General features: G+C 40.3%; 1 protein-coding gene across 1 annotated transcript; it reads left to right on the top strand.

Annotated features, from left to right (window-relative positions):
• The first annotated feature begins 635 nt into the window (after positions 1–635).
• Positions 636–15,495, top strand: klhdc8a (kelch domain containing 8A). The gene is made up of 8 exons (XM_026344658.1): positions 636–796; positions 2,718–3,147; positions 3,593–3,803; positions 5,204–5,368; positions 5,503–5,721; positions 12,493–12,594; positions 13,205–13,353; positions 14,473–15,495. The coding sequence occupies exons 2-8, from the start codon at positions 2,983–2,985 to the stop codon at positions 14,524–14,526; spliced, it is 1,065 nt and encodes a 354-aa protein (XP_026200443.1). The 5' UTR covers positions 636–796; positions 2,718–2,982; the 3' UTR covers positions 14,527–15,495.
• Positions 15,496–24,726: the final 9,231 nt, after the last annotated feature.

The following is a 24,726-nucleotide window of genomic DNA, read 5'->3' as shown; positions in this document are numbered from 1 at the left end:
AACACGCACAAGGTGCACCTCTTGGGTAAAGCCTAATTGTTGCTATGGCAACCTACCCTCGCACACACTGAAAGGGGGGAGGTTTTATTTTGAAAGACAGTCTTCTTTTTATCTTCCCCCTCCGTCCTTTATTCGTCCGTCTGTAAAATGATCAAAGGTGTGACAGGTAGATAACACATGGCAGTAGAGCGGAGCGAGACGGGAGAATAAAGGCAAAGAGGTGGAGGTTTGGAAGCCATTTGGGACACATGCTAAAAGGAGATGTGAAGCTTTGAAGGATGAACTGCGAGAGACTGTGTTAAACCGCAGCTGGGTAATTTAGCAGCAGTCACGTTTTCCCTTAAATCTCCTCCCTATGACCTCCACAAAACACAACTAATGTAATGCCTAGTGTTAGTCGCCCCCCCCCCACACACACACACACACCTTATTTGACAGAGGGGGTTGGGATATGGGGTACATTTAAGTGATGTAGTCTGGTTAGGTTTGCAGTGCATCGTGGGGTTATTCTGGACTCTTCCTACCACGTCAATGACAGACTTTTTTCATTGTTCCTTGCTGGAAACCACGTGTAGGCAGGAGAAGTGGGCTGCAAACAGGAAACAGAAAAGCTTCTGAGGGATGACGCTGGAAAAAATAAAAAAAAACAACAGCAGCAACAAGGAAGGAAACTTAAAACATGAGCGACGCCACATCAGTTCAGTTCCACTAGACTGCAGCTGCTACTCACGAGAGGATGAGAGTGTTTCCTGTCAGTGTTACACGCAAGCAGAGTGATGTAGTGTTAGAGGGAGAGGTGAGTAAACTGTAACATGAAGTCCGTCATACTGCTAAAGTCAGTCCAGCATGTCCACTCAGCAATTAGCATTCTGGTGTGTTGTTGTTATACATAGGTTAATAGCAATATTAGGTAGACATGGTAAACCTAATTTAAGCTGCTGATTTATATTGGACTGGATGATGATGGAGAGTTGTATTCTGTGTGGACGAAAAAAACCAGTAATGAGTAACATGAAAGTCCAGGAAGTGGGTGTATTTGTCGAGATAACCATTTTGTCATAGTTAACTCGCATTAGGTTGCCATTTGCTGTGATTTGGGTTCTGAATGAAGCATTGCCAAACTAGATGGCAGCATCTGTTCTGCAAATCACTGTAAGGGCATTTACACTCATTTGTATGCCTGCCTATGCTCTTATCTCATGAGCTGTTGTGGAGGAACAGCCTGGCAGTCGGCTGCCAGATAAAGACAAAAAAAGTCTTAACAACATGTTTTATTAATGTAAAACTTCCCTAAACCAAACTTACATTATAATAATTGTAGATATTTCTAGTACATTTGTATGAGTTTATGTGCATTTTAAACCTTTCTGTAAACCTGCTTAGATCTGCTTGGTGTATGAAATGTCTGAGGACAGTGAGTCCAAGGAGATTTTCACATTGCTTGTTTTGTTCTTGTTTTGTCCAAGACATTGTCCAAAATCCAAGATATTTAATTTAATATTATATAAAACTTCCCCCCAGGGCCAAAGACCATGGCAGAAGGTGGCACAACCTCACACTGGACAATCTGTTACCACATAATATTTGACATAATATTTGGTTATGAGATAAAAAAAAAAAAAGTTAATTGTTCTAAATAGTGTCCAGTTATTGTTTCCTTTCTCTCTTTGTGTAATGTATTACTCGGTTCCTCTGTTGTGTGATAATGTATGGTTGTAGCCCTATATTCAAATGTTACATAGTAATGCAATGTTTTGTTGGTAATGTTATTGTGATTGCACTTTTATTATGTTCTATTCTTTTATTTTATTTTATTTTATTTTATTTTATTTTATTTTATTTTATTTTATTTTATTTTAAATTGTTAAGCACTTTGGTCAGTCTGCTGTTTTAAAAGGGCTTTATAAATAAAGTTGACTTGACTTGACTAATAAAATAAATATTCCCCTGTGAGATGTAGGTGAGTGAAGATTTAAAGTAGTATAAATGTTACAGTATCATACCAGCACAACTAAACTAGAGGTGCAATGATTAGTCAAGGTTGTCAAATATAATCAATTACCAATTTAATTGTAGACAAAATAAAGTGTCTGTCATGTTGGTGACATCATTGCATGTTTTTCAAGTGTTGTTGTCCACCCGACTCGAGCAGAGGGTCTCAGCCTCTGTTGGCTTCCTTCCCTACAGCAGGGAATATTTCATCTCAGAAGAGTTGCCCTCTCATGAGACCAGGTAGAGATGTTAGATCCACCAGTACAGAATGAGACACAGACAGATTTTTCTATCCTCCCCCTCTTGTTTTATTTCAATTGATTGTTTGATATATTTAGGGGGAAACTGCTTTAGTTCTGCTTTGTTTTATTGCTGCCGCTTTGCTTATTCTTGGTTTTTAATTGTAACAGATATATATTGGATATTGCAATTTTATTTTTGTATCAGCAGCAGAATATTGACTAATTGTGCAGGTCATAACTTTGCAGTTATCAAAAGACTAGTCGATCCAAATAGTCGTCAGCTGCAGCCCTAAATGGAGCCTGTACTTTGGAACATGTGTACATTTTCTGTCTGTAGTTACTTTGCACTGTTGTAGCTATAAATATCCCCTCTACCGAAAATGTACTCACCATTCAGACATTCACTGAATTTATTTTCTGCTGTATGTTGCATTGCTGCATTCTGTGTCATCTTTCTCATCTTTTCTGTCTCATCTTCTCCAGGCCCCCACAAGAGGCAGCACACCATCCCCAGGGGAAGAGAGTTCAGCTTGGTCTTTAACTGATCAGTCTCTTCCACTCCTACTACCTCCGTTTCACCTTTCTAATCAGGAGCCCTCCTCCTCACCCTGAGGAACTGCTTGCACAGTCTCCCAACCATCTCACCCCTCCATCTTCTCTCTGCTTCCGCTGATCAATCCACCCCCAAAACCTACACTCGTCTTGGCCTGTTTTCTGCTGGTGAGTCTTCTGCTCGGGTGCTGAGGCCATGGCGGTGCCTTCAGCAAACGAGTTTCACTGGCAGAGCTTGGCACGGCTGCCCAGTGGCCGTGTCTACCACACGTTGTCTGAGGTCGGGGGGCAGATGTACATGCTAGGGGGCTGTGATGCTGCAGGGAGGCCCTGCCCAGGCCTGGAGCTCTACTCCCCAGAGGTACCACAGAAATGCAACTTGAACACTGTGCTTAAAGTGTAATTAGATTTTTAGCTAAATAAAGTTTAAACAGTAATGGTTTATTCTTATTTATCTCAAGGCTCAATTTTTTGCTTTTGCTGTCAAAAAACAAACCATTCTCAACTAACACAGAAAAGTGTGTACACAGGGGTTGTTACATTCCCTTAAGGCACATATATACACTTGAAAGGCAAATAATGCTGTGACATTACACTCATGGTTTTTTTTGGCAAAATTACATTTAAAGCTACATGAAGACACAGTAAAAGGAAATAATTTTACACCAAAGGGATGTAACAATAAAAGAAAAAAAAAAACAAAAAACACAAAAAGTTTTACCTCTAAATCATAAAACAAGAGAGAAACAGCAACTGAACTGTTGCTGCTGCTTTGCCTGAACAAAGCTGCTTGTCTCTGTTTCCAGGGGGACCGGTGGATAAGTTTGCCCACGATGCCCACCTCTCGTGCTGGGGCAGCTGTGGCCGTCCTTGGAAAGCAGATCCTGGTGGTGGGGGGAGTGGGAGAGGACCAGAGTCCCCTAAAGGTGGTGGAGATTTACAACACTGATGAAGGCAGGTGGAGGAAAAGAAGCTCATTGCGCGAAGCCCTGATGGGCATATCCATCACTGTCAAAGGTATGCACACATCATCATCATCACTGATACTAAGCCCAGGTCTTCTAAAACCCTTTTCTCATATGAATTCAGGAATTGATGCCTGAAGAAACAGGTCTGGATAATTCAGAGCTGAGACATTACACAGACTTTACAGTTGGGAGCTGTCAGCGTAAAAGTCTGGTAATGTTTCGTTCCGCTGCTTCAGACATTTGCATTCTCACACGCTCCACCAGGTAACGTCTAGATAGGCTAAGGTTTACAGTGCATATCTGCAAACAGCTTAAGTTGTCTACTAATTGCACAGGTTTCTAGTTTCACAATTATGTGTTAAGGTGTATAATATGCCTTAACACATCATTTCCAAGTTGGAAAAAAAATGTCTTAAAGCCACAGATGGAATTTATCAAACAGTGTATAAGCATATTTTTAGCCTGGGATCAGTTTGTGTTCAGTCCAGTGGTGCATCTGTTAGTGTCTGCTGCAACATAGATAGATGTTGTATACACAAAGACTTATTGGCTTCGTAGTGGTGCTCTCTCCATCTCCCTGACCAATCTTCGATCCTTGGCCCTTTGCTCGCAGTTTTATCCCCAAACTCATCCCCAGCAGCTGAGAAAGAGACAAATAGTCTGACAAACTGATCGATGGGGCCAAATTAAAACAAATATGGTATTTTTAGATGAATAGTCAGACACTGAATTGACTAAATGATGCCATTTTTATTGACATTTGTTGGATCATTATTTTCCAGATATTAAATAATGAACTTCAGGTAATGAGCTTTTCTTTTCATGAAAATGAATATAAAGTATGTGGGAAACTTTTTCCTCCTACCTCTTTATTTAACAAAGAGATATTAAGGTGAGAATGGGAAGTAACTCGCTGTATATAAAAACACGAAAAATGAATAAAGTAAAAACATAATAAACATGCAGATTGTTTCCCTGCACTTCTTGTTCTCTTCAGTCTGATGATTAATGCTGCGTTTGCTTGTTTTAGCACTCTCACCCACTTCTATTCTTATGCTAGAGGTGTCATACCAAGGTGCCAGACATGGACTCTAGCATTTTTATTCTGCTGCTCTATGCTGTACTCCCTGTCCTCCCCATGTCTGTCACAATCTCTTGTCACATGCTAACTTTTTGTCCAACTCTCTACCCTAGCAGCCTTTTAGCACTGCATAAAGGCCAATGAGGCGTTTGCATCAGCTGGGATTAGTCTTTCACAAGCTGATTTTTGTTGAGCAAGTTGTTGTTGTTAGACTAATTGTTGCAATGATATGTGTTGGATTTAATCTAGTATGTAATAAATGCATGAAAGCACCCAGACAGAAACGTTACCTGTGTGTGTGTGTGTGTGTGTGTGTGTGTGTGTGTGTGTGTGTGTGTGTGTGTGTGTGTGTGTGTGTGTGTGTGTAGATGGCCGGGCTCTGGCTGTGGGGGGAATGGGTTCTGATCTACTGCCTCGTACCATCCTGCAACAGTATGACCTTCGAAAAGACGTGTGGGCACTACTTCCTCCCATGCCAACCCCACGCTATGATGCCAACACACACCTGCTGGGCAACAAACTCTATGTTGCAGGTCAGATCAGTGCAGCTCAGATTATATTTCTATAGTTTTTACTTTGTGTATTAAATAACTTGGAGTTGCAATACACACTCTGTAAGCATCTACATAGTTACTGTACATGCTATTGTTCTTAACAAACCCTTCAGGTGGTCGTCAGTGTAAGCGACCAGTGAAGGCCTTTGAAGTGTTTGACATAGAGACACGCTCTTGGACTACACTACCCATGATGCCGTGCAAACGTTCCTATGGGGGAGTGATATGGGACACAGCTGGGCGGCTGTGCTTGCTAGGAGGACTGCGGCAAGGAGGAGGACACCAGAGTTCCAAGTTCACCAAAAACATCAACATATTTGACACTAACCAAGGTACAGAAACATTCTACACACACACACACACACGTTTGTCTTCAGTCTTTGTGGCTCCTAGTGGGACATACACTGACCTCGATTAATTCCTCTTAATTACTCTGCAACAGTACACACACATACATACACTCACACAAACTCAATCTAGTGGGAACTGCAGATAAAGCAAATGTCATGTTAAGTTTCAGTATTCCAATTCTTACAGTGATGTAACTTAGAGAGGAGCTGGAATGAGGTTCAGGACTCTAAAGGCACATATACACTACCACTCAAAAGTTTGTCATCACTTATATATTTTATTGTTTTCCAGAGAAACAGACATGGAATTTGTCTGAATAGGAACTATAGCAAAAACAGAACGGAACAAGCTGACGTTGTCAGAGTTAGAAATAATGATTTTGATGAAAATGCCTTCATAAAAAAGGACCTTTTGTCACAGTTACAACCTTTGACCTTCCTCAAGGTCCCTTCCACTCTGCAGTAAAGAGTACTCTGTACAAAGCACTCCAGACCATTACGCTGCCTCCACCATGCCTCCAGTAAAAGTATTAAGCACTGTTCGCCCTGGCCATTTTGAACCTGTAAAGAAGCAAACAAACAACTAACCTAAAGATTGCCATGCTCCCTTGTTTGCTCCATTAGTACAGCTGTTCTTCACTGTGTAACACAATTGCAAAAGGGTTTTCTCGTAATCAAGTAGCCTTATAAAATGATTAACTTGAATTAGCAGCTAGTAGATTGATAACATTGACAACTGCTAATTATAGATGCTTTTTAAAAAATGATCTACATTTTTGCATAGAGGCCTGATTCATTTCATTGTTTGAAAAATTGATAAAATTGTTTGTGAATTGCATGAAAATGTATTTTTCAGACTTTAGTTAGTTAGGTATTTTATGTAATACTGCAGTGCATATTGCCTAAAAGTTTGAATTACTTCTTTTACATTCCTTTTACATTTTTTCTTAATTAAAGACCTGTTAATCAATTCTCATGCTGACATTTTTGGTGAGTAACAGCAAATGTCCATCTTCATAGAGAGCAGCCATGAAAGTAAACCTCCTTAAAAGGACGAATTGTTTTCTAATCAAACAGGATCATTCCCCTCTAAATTCTGAGCACACACTTAGTCGCATAGCACAGAGAGATGACTTATCCCCATTTCTGGCAAAGGCACCCCAGAGTACCCGATGAACAAATTGAGGAGGGACAGGAAGGAGAAACGGGACAGGAGAAATCGATAAGTCATTTTAGACAGCTGGATCACATCAGGATTCATCGGATGAAAGCCAAATAAAGCAGAACATGGGAGTGATAATGTTAATGTATGATAATAGGGAGAAAGTTTGCCTAGTGCGTGAGACAGAGAAAGGAAGAAAAAAACACTTTTTACAACACACACAAACACAAGCTTTCACGAGCGTGTACCAATGCAAATCCTCAGGCACGTGCGCACACACATAGGGGAAAAGCAGGCACAACCCGTATCTAATTTTGGTGGAGATGAGCTGTGGAGGGAGGGTTGGGTATTAGGAGCGCTTTAAATTACAAGATCTAGAGACAGATTGCTTTATTATCCATCGGCAGCAATATCTCCCCACACTCACACGGTGCAATCTGCTGTCACACAGTGATATTCTATTACTGTTCCATTCCATATCGCCAGTATTAAGATGCACGCCTGTTAGGTGATGTTTCAGCATTGTTGGCAAGTTGCAACAAGTAAGACACAATGAATGGAGGTGTGAAGGAACATTAACAGAGGAAGAAAAAACAGTTAGCTTTTGGAAATATTTTAATGGGTCAGTTAATTTAAATGCTTGAAAACAGTTTTCTTTGGTCCTGTAGTGGTATCCACCTGTGCAGGTGGGATTTACAGGTGAGGTTTACTTCAGGTATTAATTTCTGAAATGTCCACATCCACAATACAAATGAAGGTTTCTCACCACAGTACTGGGGATGAGGCAGAACACCAAACCTATCTACAGGGCTGTTTCAAGCTTTTATAGGGACCATGGGACTATTTTTAGAGGTCAGGAACATCGAATATTCCTGCTCCTCCCAAAAGTTCCTACTTATAAAGATGGATGGAAGTTGAAACGTCTTCACGAACAAGCCCGGTTGTTACTGAACAACAGTTTTTGGGCTAAGCCATGACATTCACAGACGTTTGCTGGTTGCATGATAATAATTAAAAGCAAGGGTCAGATGAGTGTAAATTTCTAGTCCCATGTGTATTTGAGCAGTTGGACAGAGGAAACAGCTTGTTTCAGATTTTGGTGAGTTAATGAAAATGAAAAAAGTAATGTAAAAATGTAAAAGTAGAAATTATGCTAAGCAGAAATACAATACAATGTTCTTTTCCACCTGTGCAGATTTTGTTTGCATTCATTGAGAGTTGCACAACACTAAGAAAATCACCTAACCAAAAGCTCAATGAGATTCATTGTTAGACTTCACTATTCAGTTGGCTTCAAATGGTTTGCTCACTGTCAAGGATGAGAATCTCTCTTACTGGCTAAATGTCATAACTTGCAGTGTAATTGTACTCACTCGTGGAAATGTGGAAACAATACCGCTCACAATGATACTGGTAACAGCAGAGCAACACAACACATCTGTTGTCAGACTAATTTGTGTCATCTTCGCAGTTTCACAAATGCTGTGGAAACAGTGTGGTGCCTTAGTACCTGCACCTGTTTGGCGCAAAAATGTCTTTTGTGATTTGTGCAAAACCAACATTACAATTTGTAATTCAGCTGCCTTTCCCAACTATAATAATGAACTGTGCTGCTGTCTCCGTGGCTTACAAAGAAACACTTCCATCAGTCCCTCATGCTTGAGCAAGTAGAACTCAGGCAACAGTAACAATAAACACAAATGATACAGTCCCCTAGGGGCCAACTAGTAACAAATGTATTCCTGTGTTGTATTTCTGACTTACGTCCTGCTTGAGATGTAAAAACTGCCCAAAAGACAAAAATGGAATGAAGCAGAAATGAGAATAAAGTGAATGTAGTCTTGTTTTGGCCATGACTTTAGGCCAATATGTAAATTTTCGAAATACTACTATATTATGGTGAGATTCTGTGGAAGTCTATCATCTGTGTTATCAGCAATGGCTGAGATTTATACATGACAGACAGACAAAATCCATCAAAGAACGAGAACCAATCACCATCCTTTTCTAGTTTTAATCATGAGGGACAATTACAGAGAACTGCGGACGAAATTACCACCACACAGACTACAAAGCGCGGTCTTCAGAGGATCGCCTCATCTCCTTCATTCTATTGTCACTTGGTCTCTCTGTCTGTATTCTCTCTCTCTCTCTCTGTATTTTTTCTCTCTTCATCTCTTTATTCTCCTCTGCCATCTCCCTCCAGAGTAGAATAATACATGCTGGTGTGTTCCCTGCATCCTACAAAGAGAATCTTGGCATGAATACTCTTGTAATCCCTCCAAAGCAAATAGACATCGGGCCTGCAGTCCTCAACTCCATCTCAGAGGATTGGACCATAAGTCTGTGGTGTGATTTGTTGACACAACTGTAATTTAAAGATGGCAATCCAGCCAGTAACACTGTAACCACTGATTTAAAAAGAGCTATTAGTGTTTGCATTCTGTACCTAAATTATATTTTCTATTCGATTGGTCAAATGTGTCAGTTTGCCACTAAAAGTAAACGTCAGCTGATTGTTAGAGTGAATGTGAGCGGTGATGTGCACTCTCTCCATCAGCCAACCTCTCTACCATCATTCAGTCAATGTATGTTCGAGGCATTTAGGGAGGTCAGTTGCATTTTAAAAGCTCTTAGAGCCCAGTGGTCTACATTAATGACAGAAATCGCCAACACACACCTTCCCTCCTAAACCGCCCACGACAAACGTAACGTTTTCTAGGATGTTATATCAGATCACATGCTTGGATATTGATAAGTAAATGTTCATTTGAAAGTTCACTTTACTATATAATACATGAGTTTTGGGGCCATTTTTTTACTGATACTTTAATTAGTCGAACCTCTTAAGTGTTAAATCTCATCTAAACACAAGCAAGTGAACAAGAACGTAAAATACACACTCTCTTAAATTCTTCATTAAAATTCATCACTGTGATGAAAAATGAAGCTGAAGATTGATGCTTTCATTGAGGTTCAGTAGCCTTGTTCTGACCAAAAAAATGGAATTTACTGAACCTGAAAAATTGATAAAAAGAACAAGAGGATTTTCCCCTGAGAAGAACTGAGAGGATGGCCAGCTGTGATCGCTACTGTGTTCTCATTCAGGGCAACATAACCAGGCTGGAAATGAAAAGAGCTCGTCATCGCACGCTGCCACAACATGCAGTAAGGCTCACCATCTGGCTACTTATCTTTCTTTCATTCTCTCTGCCTCTTCTCTTGACCTTGTTGTCTCTGCCTCTTGTTCAAGTAAAGGACTAAGAATAAATGAGAACAACAGGGAGGAAATGCAAAGAGAATGTGGGAGACAATAAGGCAGAGAAAGGAAATGGAAAAACAAGTATGAGGAATAATAAGAGAAAAACTAATCTGGAAAAAGTGAAACAGAGATATACAGCAGGACTTTTTCTCTCCTTGTTCTATCTCTTGCCTTCCTCATAATTCGCCCTCCCTCTCTAATGAAGTTATCTTCTCCTCTGCCACAGTTCTCTCTGGTCTGGGTTTCCCTCAGATAAACAAGACTTGGCAGCAACAAAACCTGAAAAAAAAAGTTCTGCAGAATCTGTTGGAGGAGGAGAAACATTATGTCGGTGGCTTTGCTTTTTCATTTCCTCCACTCTCAAGTACACACTTTGTTTTTTATCATCTCGAGTGCTTCAGCCACATGGGGTTTTCCAGAAAACAGTCTTCATTGTCCATCTTAAGTGTCAGGTAATTAGGAAGATTAAGTTAAAATTGTCTTCCACACCTGTGACTTTTTTTATGTTCTTGCCAAATATGTTGGGATTAATGCTGCCAACAGCCATTTCAGTGGTGAATAGGAAAAAAGCCCTGCACCTGTGGTCATTTCCCAGCGGTGGGGTTTCTGTTTTGGCAGTACTGTTGTTCTGGGTGTTAAGTTAAGGGATAGTGTATATGCTCCACTGTACAAGCAGCTCTGTGTGGTTGGGATCCTGCTTCTATTAAGGGGGTAGGATCTGAGGGACTGAGGGTGTCACACTGTGTTAAAACAGCACAATCTCACATTGAAATATAATCCAGGAAGTCTGAGAGTAACACATTCATATGGTTAGAGGCTCATGAGATGCTAAAATACTACACAATATTACAAAGTAAACCTCTGACAGTATGTGCGTACATGTATGTGACTAGCCAGTGTGGTGTGCCAGGTCCAACATTTCGCTGATGCCCCCAGTGATGGCATCCCAGTTATAGAGCAGGCCTGGCTCCAGTCCAATAAATCTGAAGTCGTTGCTTTACAATGCAGGGTTCAAGGGAGTCTGAAAGCGACCTTACACCCTACCTACTAAACCTCTTCACAGTCTAGTGAAAAGACTGGATTGCCCCCCCTTTTGTTCATACAGCAAAATGATGCTCAGTAGAAGAAGCATCTACTAAAATGAATAGGATAAAACCGAACTCTAATCAAATGAGCTCTGCCCCAGGCTTTGGTGAATTGCTTCCACTGGGCTGAAGCTCAACCTCCTACCCAAGTAAATGAACCAGTTTGGAACACGACTTACGGTCAGGACCAAAGCAGCCTGCCTTAGAGCAAGGTGTCCAGTTTCACTAGAGGCAGATATTTCCTTGCTTCCTGCTGATTGTGTGGAATCAATTAAATCAGTGAATCAGTAAATAAAAAACTTTCTGATTTTTCTTTTTTGTCGAAATGATGGTCCAGTAAATTCCTGTTTGTCATTCAGCCCAATGAAAACCAATTTTGGCCAGGAGCAGCAGACCGACTGACAGTGTTCCACTGTATGACACATTTCCCAGGACTGTCACCAGTTTATTGGTTTATAAGCACCAGACAGTGTAACCTTCCTGCAATTTAAAGAAACAAAGGTGCTATAGAGTGCTCCACATGTACCAACAAATGTTCTTCATTTATTTATTTCCTAAGTGATGTGTAGTTTTCAGAATAAAATAAAAATCCCCAGTGAATTAAACAGGAATTCAGTGCAACAACATACACAGTATTACAGTATGTGACTAGTATCCACTGTGTTTTCTAGCTTGCTGGCTGAATTGTGATGTTGTTGAGAAAACTTTGTCAAACTTCAGAGGTCAGAATAGCCATCTTGGACCCAGGTCTTAGTCCTAGCACGCTAAATAGAAAGGACGTTGTGACTTCCTGGATCAGGTAGTGGTCCTGCGGTCCTCTGGCATCTTTCTTTGTGTCAGTGTTGGTCTCCCACCGCTCACCAATTCCTATTTTTGCTGAAGTTCAGTTGTGGAGATGGTGTGCCAGAAGGCTAACAACCACATCCCCAATTTCTTTCCCTAGTAGTAGTCTGACCCTAACTCCAACCTGCCTGTTCCCTCTCTGCATCTGTTTGTAGTCTGTGTCTAACCTTTGTGTGTCCTTGTCAGGTATGTGTGTGGATGTACTGTACATGTCCTGGCTGCAGCTGCCTTGTGGATGACCTGTTTGTGCAGGTCACACTCTGAAAACAAGCTCAGCAGCATCCTGTCCTGCTGAACGTGGAACTACAGTGCCACTGGACTTCACCTGAGACACTTAAAAAGCCTGCACACACACACACACACACATTTACTCACTGCAGCTGTCATTTCTTTTTTTGTAGGTACCTGGCTGAAGTCTGAGGAGACAGTGGCGATGAAAACAAAGAGAGCTGACTTTGCTGCTGCTTTCCTGCGTGGCCGGATGGTGGTAGCAGGAGGGCTCGGTAAGGGAGACGAACAATAAACTGAAACTCCGGCTGATCAAACACTGCTGCATCTGTGTGGTTCAGGATGATTCATGTCAAATTGTCTTGACAGAGAGCAAATACAAGTGTTCATATGGTTCGTCTGAGGTGCCAAATGTATATTTATGGAAATTACAGTTAGGATATAATTCAGAGTTGTTCCAAAATATAACAAGAGAAACAACAACAGAAACAGAAATAGTTTTTAAAGAGTTTTGCTCATTGAAACTTTGAAGTAACCATCACCAGCCATCAGACTGCGTTTACTACCTAGAAGTGTGTCCTATTTATTAACTCTTTATTTTTCTGGAATGTATCCTTATTTGACTTATGGTAACTTCATACTGTAGTTTGTTTTTTGTGTTGTGTAAAAGATTTCTTGGACTGGCTGCTTTGTCACAGATCCTCAGATTTCTTTCCATCGTTTTAAAGAGCTCAACAATCTGTCAGGATTCTTTTGTGTTTTTTGGAGGTCCACGGCACAAGCCTATGCCTTCTTGACCTCTCCAGTCACATCTGTTCTGGTTTTTGATTTCTGTTGTTGTTGTGATAAATAAATAGTAATACTAAAAACTTCTGCGTTCTGCAGGTCATGAACCGTCAGCACTGGACACAGTCGAGGCCTTTCATCCCCTGAGAAAGAAGTGGGAGAGGTTGGCTCCCATGACCTTTTCTCGATGCTCCGCATCCTCCATCATCATCAGAGACCGCCTCCTGGTGGTAGGAGGCGTTAACCAGGTGAACAAACGCTGCAGAGGTTGCAGAACATTATTACTGTAAATATAATCACTGTAAAAGCTTCACGATCCATAGAGCAGATGTTCAGCATTGAAAAAGCTGTCCTGTTTATGGACTGTGCCCTCCACACCTAGTGAGACGTGATTTCATGTGGAGTGGAGAGGTGTGTCTGACAAGGGCTCGTACCTACTCCCTCATCTGGCCATCAGGATATCACCTACACAGTTGTGCTGTCATATTGTTGTATGTCATTCAACTGCAGCAATACTGCTGAGCACAAAATTAAGACATAGCTTTTGCGGTTATCTCTACTAAACATCAGATTTAACTGAAATTATCTGAAGACTTTACCGTACACGCATCACCACAGTTTGTTCAAGTCAGTATTAACCCTAGTCATCCACAGAAGGATTCAGTATTCAAATGAGAGAATCTGACACATGGTGCAGTTCAACATTTCAATTTTAAAAAGGCAAGCATCTTTTGGTTCCAATCTAAAAGTCTCTGAGATTATACAGTAGATCAGCTTTTCAAACTGTAGATCAGTCCCAGTTACCAGTTTGCCACTTTATTTCCATCTTGTATTAAGGAAGTTTTAGCAGGTACAGAGACAGTAAGACAAAGTGTCCCAATGTCAGAGAACAAAGACACACATGCATCATCGCAAAACACCATCAGAGCCACAGTGTCACAGTTCCAGACCTGTAGTTCTAGTCCACGCTGAGCCACAGAAACAGTTCAGAAATAAATTTGAATGAACAGTTAGAAGAGAATGAGGCGTTAAGAACCACTGGGTTCTGTTTGACCATAGACTTCACTTTTATTGAGACAAGTTGTCTGTTAAAAACTCATCAGGAGATTGTGTTCAGTTGCCAAGACACTGCAGATGTTCAGTGGTATGCAGTGCTGACAATCATGAGTCAATGTGCTGAGGAGGACAGAATAGCGCTGTTGAAAGGAGACCAGACATGTAAGTGGACGCTGATGTTTGTTTCATCAGATGTTGTTGCCAGGTTCAGTAATGACCTGCCAAGTTCGACATATCTCAAGTTCGACCCTCAGATGCATGAAAAAGTTTACCACTACGCTTATTTCTCTCTCTCTCTTTGTCTCTCTCAGGTTCCCAGCTCAGCCCATGAGATCCTGTATGTAAAAGAAGAAGAGTATCTGTAGCCCCATCAGATGAATGCATTCGATTAGAGATTCTACTTCCTTCTTCTCTGAACAACCCTGCTAAAATCCGTCTGTAGTGTAAAAACCTCAGAAGCATCGAAAGCACTGAGACTGATGACTTTCTCATGTTAATGTAACAGCTAACACTGCCCCCTGCTGGGCTGTACTGACACTGAGACCTACATGCAACCGCACGCATGAAAACGGAGGAGCTGGCTCTTTCTTTTTACTGAGTTCTTGATATTTTTAGTATGTAACACCTCTGGATTGTACGTTGTAGTGCATACTTGAGAAGGAAATATTTTGTAGCTATTATGTCTAGTAAAGTAGACAGAAGATATGAGGAGGACTTACATTATATGCATTTCATGTTGTTGTCTGTTTTTTCGTTGTGTTTACAGTGTGTATATTTATAGATCTACAGTGTGTTGCTTCCACATAAGAGTTTCATTTAGTTTGGTTAACATGATTGCAATATCTGTGTAGAATTTAATATCACCTGGGGGAAAAAAAACATCATACAGGGGAACTGTACTGTACCAATATTTGCACTAAAGCAATCAACACTGAGTGGGAGTTGATTTATCATCAATAATTCTAGTGTAATATATTGTTGTAATTACACTGAGAATGCTGTATTATCACTCTCCTGTGCTGTACCAGTGCACATTTGTGATGATGATCATGCATCTATTTGAATATATTGCATATATCAAAGGTGTATTAAATGATAATATGTGAAGTGATCACACTGCTGTTGTAAGCAAACAAACTGATCCTGTTGAAATTGTTGGACTGACACATTTTATTCTTGCAGCAATACAGTTACTTTTTTTTCTGTGTTTAATTGGTGCAGCATGTGCTGTGTGCTGTGTAACAATGTAATAATGATCGTTTAATATTGAGTATTCACTCAGGTTGTGGTGTCACAGTTTAGTCTGTAGGACTTAAGAGTTATTAAACTAAATGACAGAGCGTTGCTGTCGCTATAGCCTTGTCGCTATAACTCTTGTCTGTTGGATCTGTGGACCAGATGAATAAGCTGTGGATTATTTTCATTGTCTTAAGAATTCCTCTTCTGAATGTTTTATTTTACACAATCAATCTGTGTGTTGCTGCAAAGTCAGTCACGTCATGTAACATAGAGGTTATGACTATGGAATATTCAGTGGACTAAACATACTTGTAGCTTGTATTACACTTGTATCCCACCAGATGGCAGTGATCACACACAGGAGCACACACAAGCTTGTGAGACCTTCACTGACTCATGACACATTCCAACAACATACCACTTAATAATAGTAATAATAGGCAGTACTGTCATTTTATACTATTTATTGTGGAAAATCTCAAAGTCAGTTAACTTAAAAGCCTTTCTTAAGATAAATGTAAACATTTTAAAAACAAATGGGCATCATGACAAGAAAAGGAACAGGTTGAAAGAAATCAGTATGTGCTATCAACTGATAATACATATTTAACTGACACAAACTGGCTAATAGCTTTTGCCCTAGCATGTGAAATATGTGTCTAATTTTGATGGCAAGCACATGCCAACATATATAAAGTATATCAAGATAATGGGGCTTTATGTGTTTTTCTCGTGCTACTTACAGACAGCAGGAATTTCCTATGCTAACATATTTTTTAAGCTGAGGAGCTTCTGTACTCTCAACTTGCACAGTACATTTCTTGTTCAAAGTTTATTAAAAGATCATCAAAGCCACAGGAATCTTAGGATAATATGATGTGATCATTTAAGAATGAAATGATCACTTTGAACTGAACTGAATAAAATGTTTCATTACAGTGCTTCAACCACTGTAAAGTGGACTATCATAAGGCTTTTATTTAAGATTTGTAACATGCAGTGTCAGGATTTTTTCTTTTTGTTATCAATACCTGGCACTGCTGCAAGAGCTTTAAGTTAAAAGGCACTAAAGGTCCATGACCATCAGAAGTGATTCATACACAGTTATCATGTAACATGGCAGTAACCGCTGTACTCTGGCTAGTAAAGCCCTCTACGTTGGGCCGATCCACCTCACCTCTATCCACACTGATGTCCTAATGCTCTATAAATGACTTGCACACACACACATTTTGGACGTCATCAGTCTAAAATGGGCTGATTCAGGCGAGGCTTGTTGCGTGTCTGTGACCTCCCTCTGAAGCCGTTGTATTCCTCTCTGTGTTTTTTTCCACATTAAATTCACTTAAACTAATTACAGTGGAAAGCAGCAGAGAGACACAGTGAGGGACAATTATTAGCCTCAGTGGTGGAAAGAAACTAAGAACGTTATCAGTAAGATCACAAACTCAGTATGACTGATGCCCACAGAAATCTTTATCTAAGTGGAGTGCAGGGGCGGTTCTAGGATTTCATCCTCAGGGGGCTTAGCCCTCTCTACTGTAGAACATCACTACTGATGTTAATCTCCATTAGTGAATTGATGGGGAAGTATATATAAGCATGGAGCTAATAGGGTAGCACATCATGGCATCACGGGAAAGGCGTCAAACTGTCGCAGACATTTAAATGTGCCGTCGGTTTTGATAAGGTTGATTTATACATCTTAGTATAGTGTTTACAGTGTTACACAGCCTGGACTAGCAACTCTTTTTACCCTGTTTATCTGCCAAACTGGACACCCACTTCATTTTAGAGAAAATGAATTGCAGTGGCACTGTGTTCTTTCTCTGGTTGTTTGCTTAGTGGTCATATTTGATTTGAACACAAGGTCTCCAAATCTGTTATATAATTTACAGGAACACGTATATTTACACAGTCAAAGGCTTGGGTGCATGGGGGTGGGTGTCAGAGCAGTGAGGGGCTGTCATGTCAAAATACATCTGAATGGCATTTCACTTTCATTCTATTTGTGTGACCAGTGTAAAGAATTCAAAATTCAAAAGTAACAAATGTAAAACTGAAAAAAATCCTGTTTGTGTTATTTCTGTCAATTATGAATAATGGATGTCTCCTTAAAGAAAATAGTGCAACACCACTGCCAAGTGTACATGATCTACATAAAGACCTTCACCTCTGTGAGTGTTTCTCTCAGTTTGAATAGAAGAATAGAAACAGCTAGCCTGGCTCTGTCCAAAGGTCACTGATATGCCTAGTGTTACTATGTCTCACACACCTTTTAGGTATGAAACATATATAAATACATGTATTTGCTGAATATATTTGCTGAATTGTAGATTTCAACAAAATGAAAAAAGATTTAGTACTGTGTACGGAGGAGTGCTGAAATGCAAAGTTGTCTCCAAAGTGGGCGAAGGCACTGGAGACAACACTGGGTACAAGTTCAGTTAGTGGTTTTAAGTCCCCATAGTGGAAAATGGTTATAATTAACATTTTATATGTCATTTGTTTTTATTTGTGGTTTTCTGGGAATCACATGACAACACTGTTTGTGAAGAAAATTCCTACGAAATAGTCTGGTACATGAGCCGCTGTAAAACCACAACTTGTAGTTTTTGCACTTTGGTTTTAGTCTGACTAGACAGTCAATCTATAAGGTGGTAAGTAAGATACAGGAAGTACTCAGTGCTGGTACCAATCACCTCAGGAAACCTCAGACAAAACCGAGCTAACTTCTTTTCCTGTTTTGAGGCTTTATGCTTCTGAATTTAACTAAACATCTGCCAGCTAATGAAATGATTTAAATATGGTCACTTCTGAAAAGAGACCTAAACATATTCCCCAAATGTTCATCTATATATTTAACATCATAAACAGCAACTTACTGTGGTTGAGATAAAGCTAAGAGCTCTATTCTTTTCCTTAACAATAAACCATAGTTTATATTTTGATCAGAGGAAGTACATGAAAGTCATACTGAGCAAAGTGCTGTCAGATAAATGGACAGTTAAAAACAACATTTTCCCAAAAACAGGGAAGTACTGATATTATTGAAGGATGCTTCAAATGCAAATCTGCGTTGCTCCTAGTCATTTTCTAAAAAACTGTCTTTGGTTGCGTTGCCTTTCAAAATGCAAAACCAAATGGCAGTGATGTTGAGTGTAATTGATTTATTAGCTCAAGCAAATGGACCAATGGTAAAGCGTAGGAAAAAGTATGATGATGAAAATGTTAACAACATAGAGCAGGTTTTGGCATCAGTGTTGCAAACTACTGTACATACAGTATACTGTACAGGATATGCAGCAAATGGGCAATGACGCAAAACTTGCCAGTATGGGCCTTTAAGATAAGGCCGGTTTGCTCCAAACTCCTCTCTGATCTCAATATTTTTGTGTCCATCTCTCCATGATGTGATGAAAATGTCTGTTTTGTTTAATGGATGACCCACGTGCTGCCTGCAGGAGGTTACTCTTCATCCACCCATACACACACACACAGCCACACACGCATACCAGCAAACATAGCCTATGAGGACAATACTAATTTATCTGCTGCTTCTTAGTTTCTAACACCTTTGTCAACGTGACAGATTTTCTCAGTCCCCGTTACAAAACACACACACACACACACACATCTTCCCAGGCAGTGACATAACAATGTTATTGTCTATCATAATGTCTATTTCTTTTGATGTACTGAAAGAAAAAGTCATTCTGAGAACATCACAACATCACTGCAAAACATTTCTTCAGTTCAAGAGACAGTTCATCACAACTACTTCACTTTGGAAGTAAACCCAAAAGTGAGTCAAAAAGTTTCCTATAATCCCTGATTGCATGGAGAACTGTGTGCACCAAACTAGTCCAATACAGCACAGTAAGTACAGTGGGGCAAAGTTGAGCCAGAATGTTGGTCTGTACACTGCGGAGAGACTCGATGGACCCCCACAACCTGCAGGGCGAGGGTCATGGGGATAGCCGTGTTAGCATTACTGCTAGCAAGCAAATAGTGCATGTTGTCATGTGTGCTGGCGGACCGCTGTGTGTGGAATGTAACAGTTACTGCGCTTTTGAGGATGTTGTTGTCATGTTGCAATGGACACATTTGGTAGGAACTGATTACCTTTTTGAGGTCTTGAGTAGTTTGTGGCTCAGGTTAAAGTATGGGCAAAAAATTGGGAGACATTATAATAAAATCAAAAGGAAATAGTGATAATAGGTCTGTGGCAATTATTTAAATCAAATGCGATATTTATAGTTATAACTGATACATTATTAATCCTCCCCTTGGGGAAATGTTGGCCAGGCAGCTGCATTTAGGGTGCCAAGAGTTCAGAGTGTCTTGACCAGGGACACTTTGACATATACCTGACAGCCAAGACCTTGAACTGGAGGAAGATACAGGTTGTAAAATGTCCTTTAAGCTAATTTATCTGGGTGATTAATGACAGAACTCGTACAGGAAGGACAGACTGACTCAGAAGAACTCGGGCCTGTCGCAGTTTTCTGCTGCTCCTCTAGTGGAGAGAGAGTTGGGGTGGGGAGTGTGTTCGGTGGACAGCCATTCATCCTGAGCTGAGGGAAGGTTTCCAAAACACCCCCCTGACATTCTTCTGGGCTCAAAGAAGCCCCGGGATAGAAGTGGCCCAAAACTGGCACAGACCGCTTCAGCGTTGCCAGGGACAGCCACTCTGCTGAAGAGTTGCGGGGGCCCGGCGCTATTTTGTCCTCTGCTCCAGCCTCACTTCCTGGTTTAGTAAAGTGGGTTATAAAATTAACCAGCAGAAAGACCCCAAACTTCACTATATGTTCACATGTAACCAGACCTACATCACCAAAGAGGGAGCTACCTCTGCAGTCAGTGGCATCATCCATCCACTGTTGTCGCCAAGTAGATTTCATGAGTAGGGTTCAGCACCGTTTTTAGGCATAGGTCAGATAGGTGGTGCCACCAGCTGGAGCAGCATCATTTCAGAAGCCAAATCTACATCTATCTCATCTATGTCATCCAGTGCAACCCTTACACTGCTGAAACCCCTGATTTTGAGAGGACTCTACTACTCACTGGAACATCATTCACCAGAATAATCGGTTAAGGATATGACAGCAGCAGCAGTCAACAATGCTTCTATGCATTTTGTGCTTATCAACACACTTGCTAAACACTAATATTAGCTCAGGTTTGTGCTGAGGAGCATTGGAACCCCTGCTAATATGGAGGTAATATTACATTCGATAATGCTGATGACACAGAACAGACGTTTCAAGTACATAATAATTAGCTCTTAAAGCTGAAAGCAGAAAGATCAGTGGACATGTGGATTACAACATGTCACGTGTTAAGCACAGACCAGAAAGGGCCCTTTATGTCGATGACCAGTTTTTTATCTATTCTTCTTCATGTGCGTTAGCCCCATGAGCGGGTGTGATTGTCTCATGATGTGTGTGTGATGTGAAATATCAGTGTGTGTCCAGCCACCTTGGAGTTCACAGTGATCACGTATGGTTGCTGTGTTTCTCCCTATTGATCAATACTCTAATACAGAAGGAAATGATATAAATGAGAGGATATTAAAAACACTCTAAAACTGCAGTTCGAATTTCAATCACTGATCGTGAACGTAATACGAGTATGTTAGAACATGTTTGCTACATTTTCCTGAGGCTCTGCCAAAAAGACATCCTGTCTAATCAATGAATGACCAGTGTGGCTAGGATAAGATTTTGGATGAATCTGCGTCTGTGTGTGAGTTAACATATTAACAGTAAAAGGAAGATTGAGTCAAACATAAACTTTGCTTTGTTGGCGTCAGAACACTGACAGAAACAAACCACTCTCAGAGGGCTGAGCTGTGAAAAACTGTTTCAGGAAGCAGTGTTACAAACGTAACTGGAAATTGTTGCTGACTAAAATCCAGAAGCACCCTCTCTTATCTAGAACAAGATCTTATTTGAAATATTCTTGGTTTCACTAAGAAAAACATCCTGATAACTGAGCAAAGCTCCTTTTGTGGAACAGGCAGCTGCACACAGGCATGATATAGAGGAAAGAAGTCATGTTCACTGTTCTGTTGTTTGTGTGGAAATCAGAACTATAGGGTGTTCAGAGTCACGTAAAGACGCCGACCATAAGCACCAATGAATGGCAAACTTCAATTCAACTGTACCTCTGTGGGGCCGATGATTTATCACAGGGTGTTATACCTAGAGGTTTAAAATCTACTTTAGTTCATTCAGTTGATTTGAAGGTGCAGAGAGAGGTGCAGTATGTCCTTACGGCTGTCTAGAGAGAAGCCAATAAAGCTTAAAAGTAAAGAACAAGTGAAAAGACTTCAAAAAATAAGTGGATTTGCTTTTTATTGCCAGAAACTATTGCATACCTATATGCAACAGTGAAGCCAGCTTGTTAGCTTTCACTCTTTCTGACATAAACACTAGAAAGACATGCAAAGAGCTGCCTTGGTAGTTTGGGTCGATTTTGTTAGCTTTGTACAGAGCCGGGCTAGCTGTTTACCTCGTTTTCAGTTATTGTGAGCTAAGATAGCTTCCTGCTCTTTACCATAGAGCCACGACACTGTTATCAGTATTTGCTACTGGCAATCAACTCCCCAAATATGTTTGTCATGAGACTATCCAGATGTTCTTTCAGCTTTAATTTAAGGGATTTGTGTCAGAATTATTGGATGAACCATGTAGGAATCACAATCGACTTTATACATAGTTCCCCAAATGTAGGGGCTCACAAGTAATTGGATAAAAGTGTTTGGTTGCTTTTACAGGATGATTCAGGTCATTGTCCAGCTGCACTATGAAACACCGTCCAATGAGTTTTAGAGCATAAGGCTGAATAAAAAATAGTTGGTACTGCTAAAAAGAGAAAAAACCCACAAAGGTCACTGAAATTAGGTAAAGCTGACAAAAGTAATATTAATTTCAAATTTACTAAAAATGAACTCATGGAAATCAGACATTGATTTGTGGTTCAGCAGACGCATTTTAAAAAACAAGCTAATGAAACTGGCCTGGGCAAAAATGATGGCATCCCTAGAAAAGATGAAAAATAATTTGACCTTAGGGACATGTTAAACTAAAGTGTGTCCCGTAATTAGCATCAGTCAGTCAGTCTGCCTATTTAGAGGGTGAAAAATAGCCACTGTGCTGTTTGGTATCGTGGTGAGTACCACACTGAACATGGACCACAGAAAACTAAGAGCAATATTATAGACAATGTTAAGTGTTAAAGGTAAAGTCTGTAAGACCATCTCTAAACAGCTTGAGGTCCACAGGACTGTAGACAACCTCCCTGGATGTGACTGCAGGAGGACAGTTGATGACAAATTGAAGAGACAGAAAATACAAACTGTACCCAAAGAGCTCAGAACAACATCCAAAGAGTGTAGAGGTCAAATCCAAGGTCAAGGTCCATCAGTGTCAGCTCACACCCTCAGTTTTAGCCACAGTGGACTTCATGAGTTAGTTTTTTCTTTAAACTTTCTGCTGAACCACAACTCAAAAGCAATGTTTAGTAAATTTGTATTTCTTATTACTTTTGTCAGTTTCACATTACCTCAGTGACCTTTGTGGGTTTTTCTTTCTTTAACAACAGGGTACCAACAATTTTGTCCACCTCTGTAATATTGATCTTCAACACTTACTAACTAAATATCAATAATTATAAGAGAAACAGTCTCACATACCCACACCTTAACACTACTGCCACTGTGCTTCATGGGTGCAGCGGTATGTTTCAACTGTACATAGGATATTGTTCCAAATGTAGAGACACATAATGTACTCTATATTCCTCCTGGAGGATGTTCTTGATCTGACCCTGGATCTGGCTCTGGTTTTCTTCACCAGTGAAAGAATTCTTCTGTCATTCACCACAGTTGTTTTCTGTGATTTAGTGTTCCATAGCTTATCAGTGTGTTTTTTCTTTTTAAGCCAAGTGGTTGGCATTTTTAATCTTCTGTTTAAACTTTTATTCCATTTGAATATTCACTCACAGGAACAGCACATACTCATCCCCAGCATTAGCAGCAGGATCCATCATATCCCTGAGTGAAACATTGCACACTAACCTTCTCCAGCCATACATCTTCGTCACACATTTCACTCTCACTCCGAGTCTGAGTCAGAGAAATATAATTAAATAAATAATTGTTAGTGTGAGTAATATGGTCCCAGAGTGCAAACAAGTTCCAAAAAAAAACAAATTCCAATTCTCTTACATGTCTAAGTGAAAAGCACCAAACACATCTACCCACAGTCCTGTGCCATTATATGACTGACTCTCCTTTTCATGTCTTTACTGGATGTTTGTGCTGTGTGCAAACTGGGTATCGCCACAATTGGTGAGGACTGGTAAGGTGGGGTGTTTGGATTGTAGCCTCTGCTTTCTGGGCGACTGGGCTGGATCTGCTGATAGTGAGTCGAGCGGCTGTTTAGCAACGGGCAAACAGCACAAGGAAGCTGCAAGCCCTCTGGGGACATTGTTAGAGCTCCTGCTCCTGTAGGAGTTGCATTGGGCGACTGCTGCAACATGCAGTTTATCTGGCAGATAACACAACACACACACATACTGTGCAATCCTTAAATGAAAAAGAGCCATGGCATTCTTCAGTATATTATGCTGATGTGATTAAGTGTATTATAGAATATTATAGCAATTAGAAATGTATAATATTGCAAAGCATTAAAACATAATTTTAATAAAGATGTAAATAAGTGTAGAAACTGAGAGTGTTGAAAAGAATGCCTTGTTCTTTGCACCAAAGATAAACATTTCAGTTTTGTCTGTATTTAGCTGAAACCCTAAGTCAATGATTTGCTCAGGGCACATGCAGAGATAATCTATCGCAGTTACTTGAAGAGAGAGCAAGGTAAATATGGGAGTTGTCTGTATAATTGTGATTCATTGTTTTGAATAATTAGGCTTAACTGAAGCATAATGTTAAGTAAAATAGGATCCAAGACTGAGCCTTGGGGAACTCCAGAGGTACTGTAGGTGGATAAACCCAACATGAAAATAACAATGTGCCAGTCTGAGTGCTGTGAGATGCCACGTTACAGTTTTTAAGACACACTTGCATCATCAATATTTGTGATACTACGAAATCTGTTAGTGCTACATTGGCTTGTACAAACTGTTTACTCAAAGTGATTCTATTGAGCTGTGTTCACCTACTGATCATGCTGGGCTGCACCTTGGGTCAAACTCCAGCGCTGCTTTTATGTCCCAGTCAGGTAGGGTCTCTTGGATAAACTCACTGGGTCCCTAAAAAAGACTCAAATATATCAAATATAGTAAATATACCTATTCGA

This window comes from Anabas testudineus, chromosome 5, assembly GCF_900324465.2.
Source record: "Anabas testudineus chromosome 5, fAnaTes1.2, whole genome shotgun sequence".
Taxonomy (NCBI): Eukaryota; Metazoa; Chordata; class Actinopteri; order Anabantiformes; family Anabantidae; genus Anabas; species Anabas testudineus.
Note: the sequence above shows the minus strand (reverse complement) of the source record. Positions and strands in the feature narration are given on the sequence as shown.

What these genes read in the sequence shown, in the direction of transcription:
- klhdc8a (XM_026344658.1), top strand. Translation starts at nt 2,983, where the DNA reads ATGGCGGTGCCTTCAGCAAACGAGTTTCACTGGCAGAGCTTGGCACGG. An exon ending in CATATTTGACACTAACCAAG is followed by an intron (nt 5,722 to 12,492) that starts GTACAGAAACAT and finishes CTTTTTTTGTAG; the next exon opens with GTACCTGGCTGAAGTCTGAG. An exon ending in GGTGGTAGCAGGAGGGCTCG is followed by an intron (nt 12,595 to 13,204) that starts GTAAGGGAGACG and finishes TGCGTTCTGCAG; the next exon opens with GTCATGAACCGTCAGCACTG.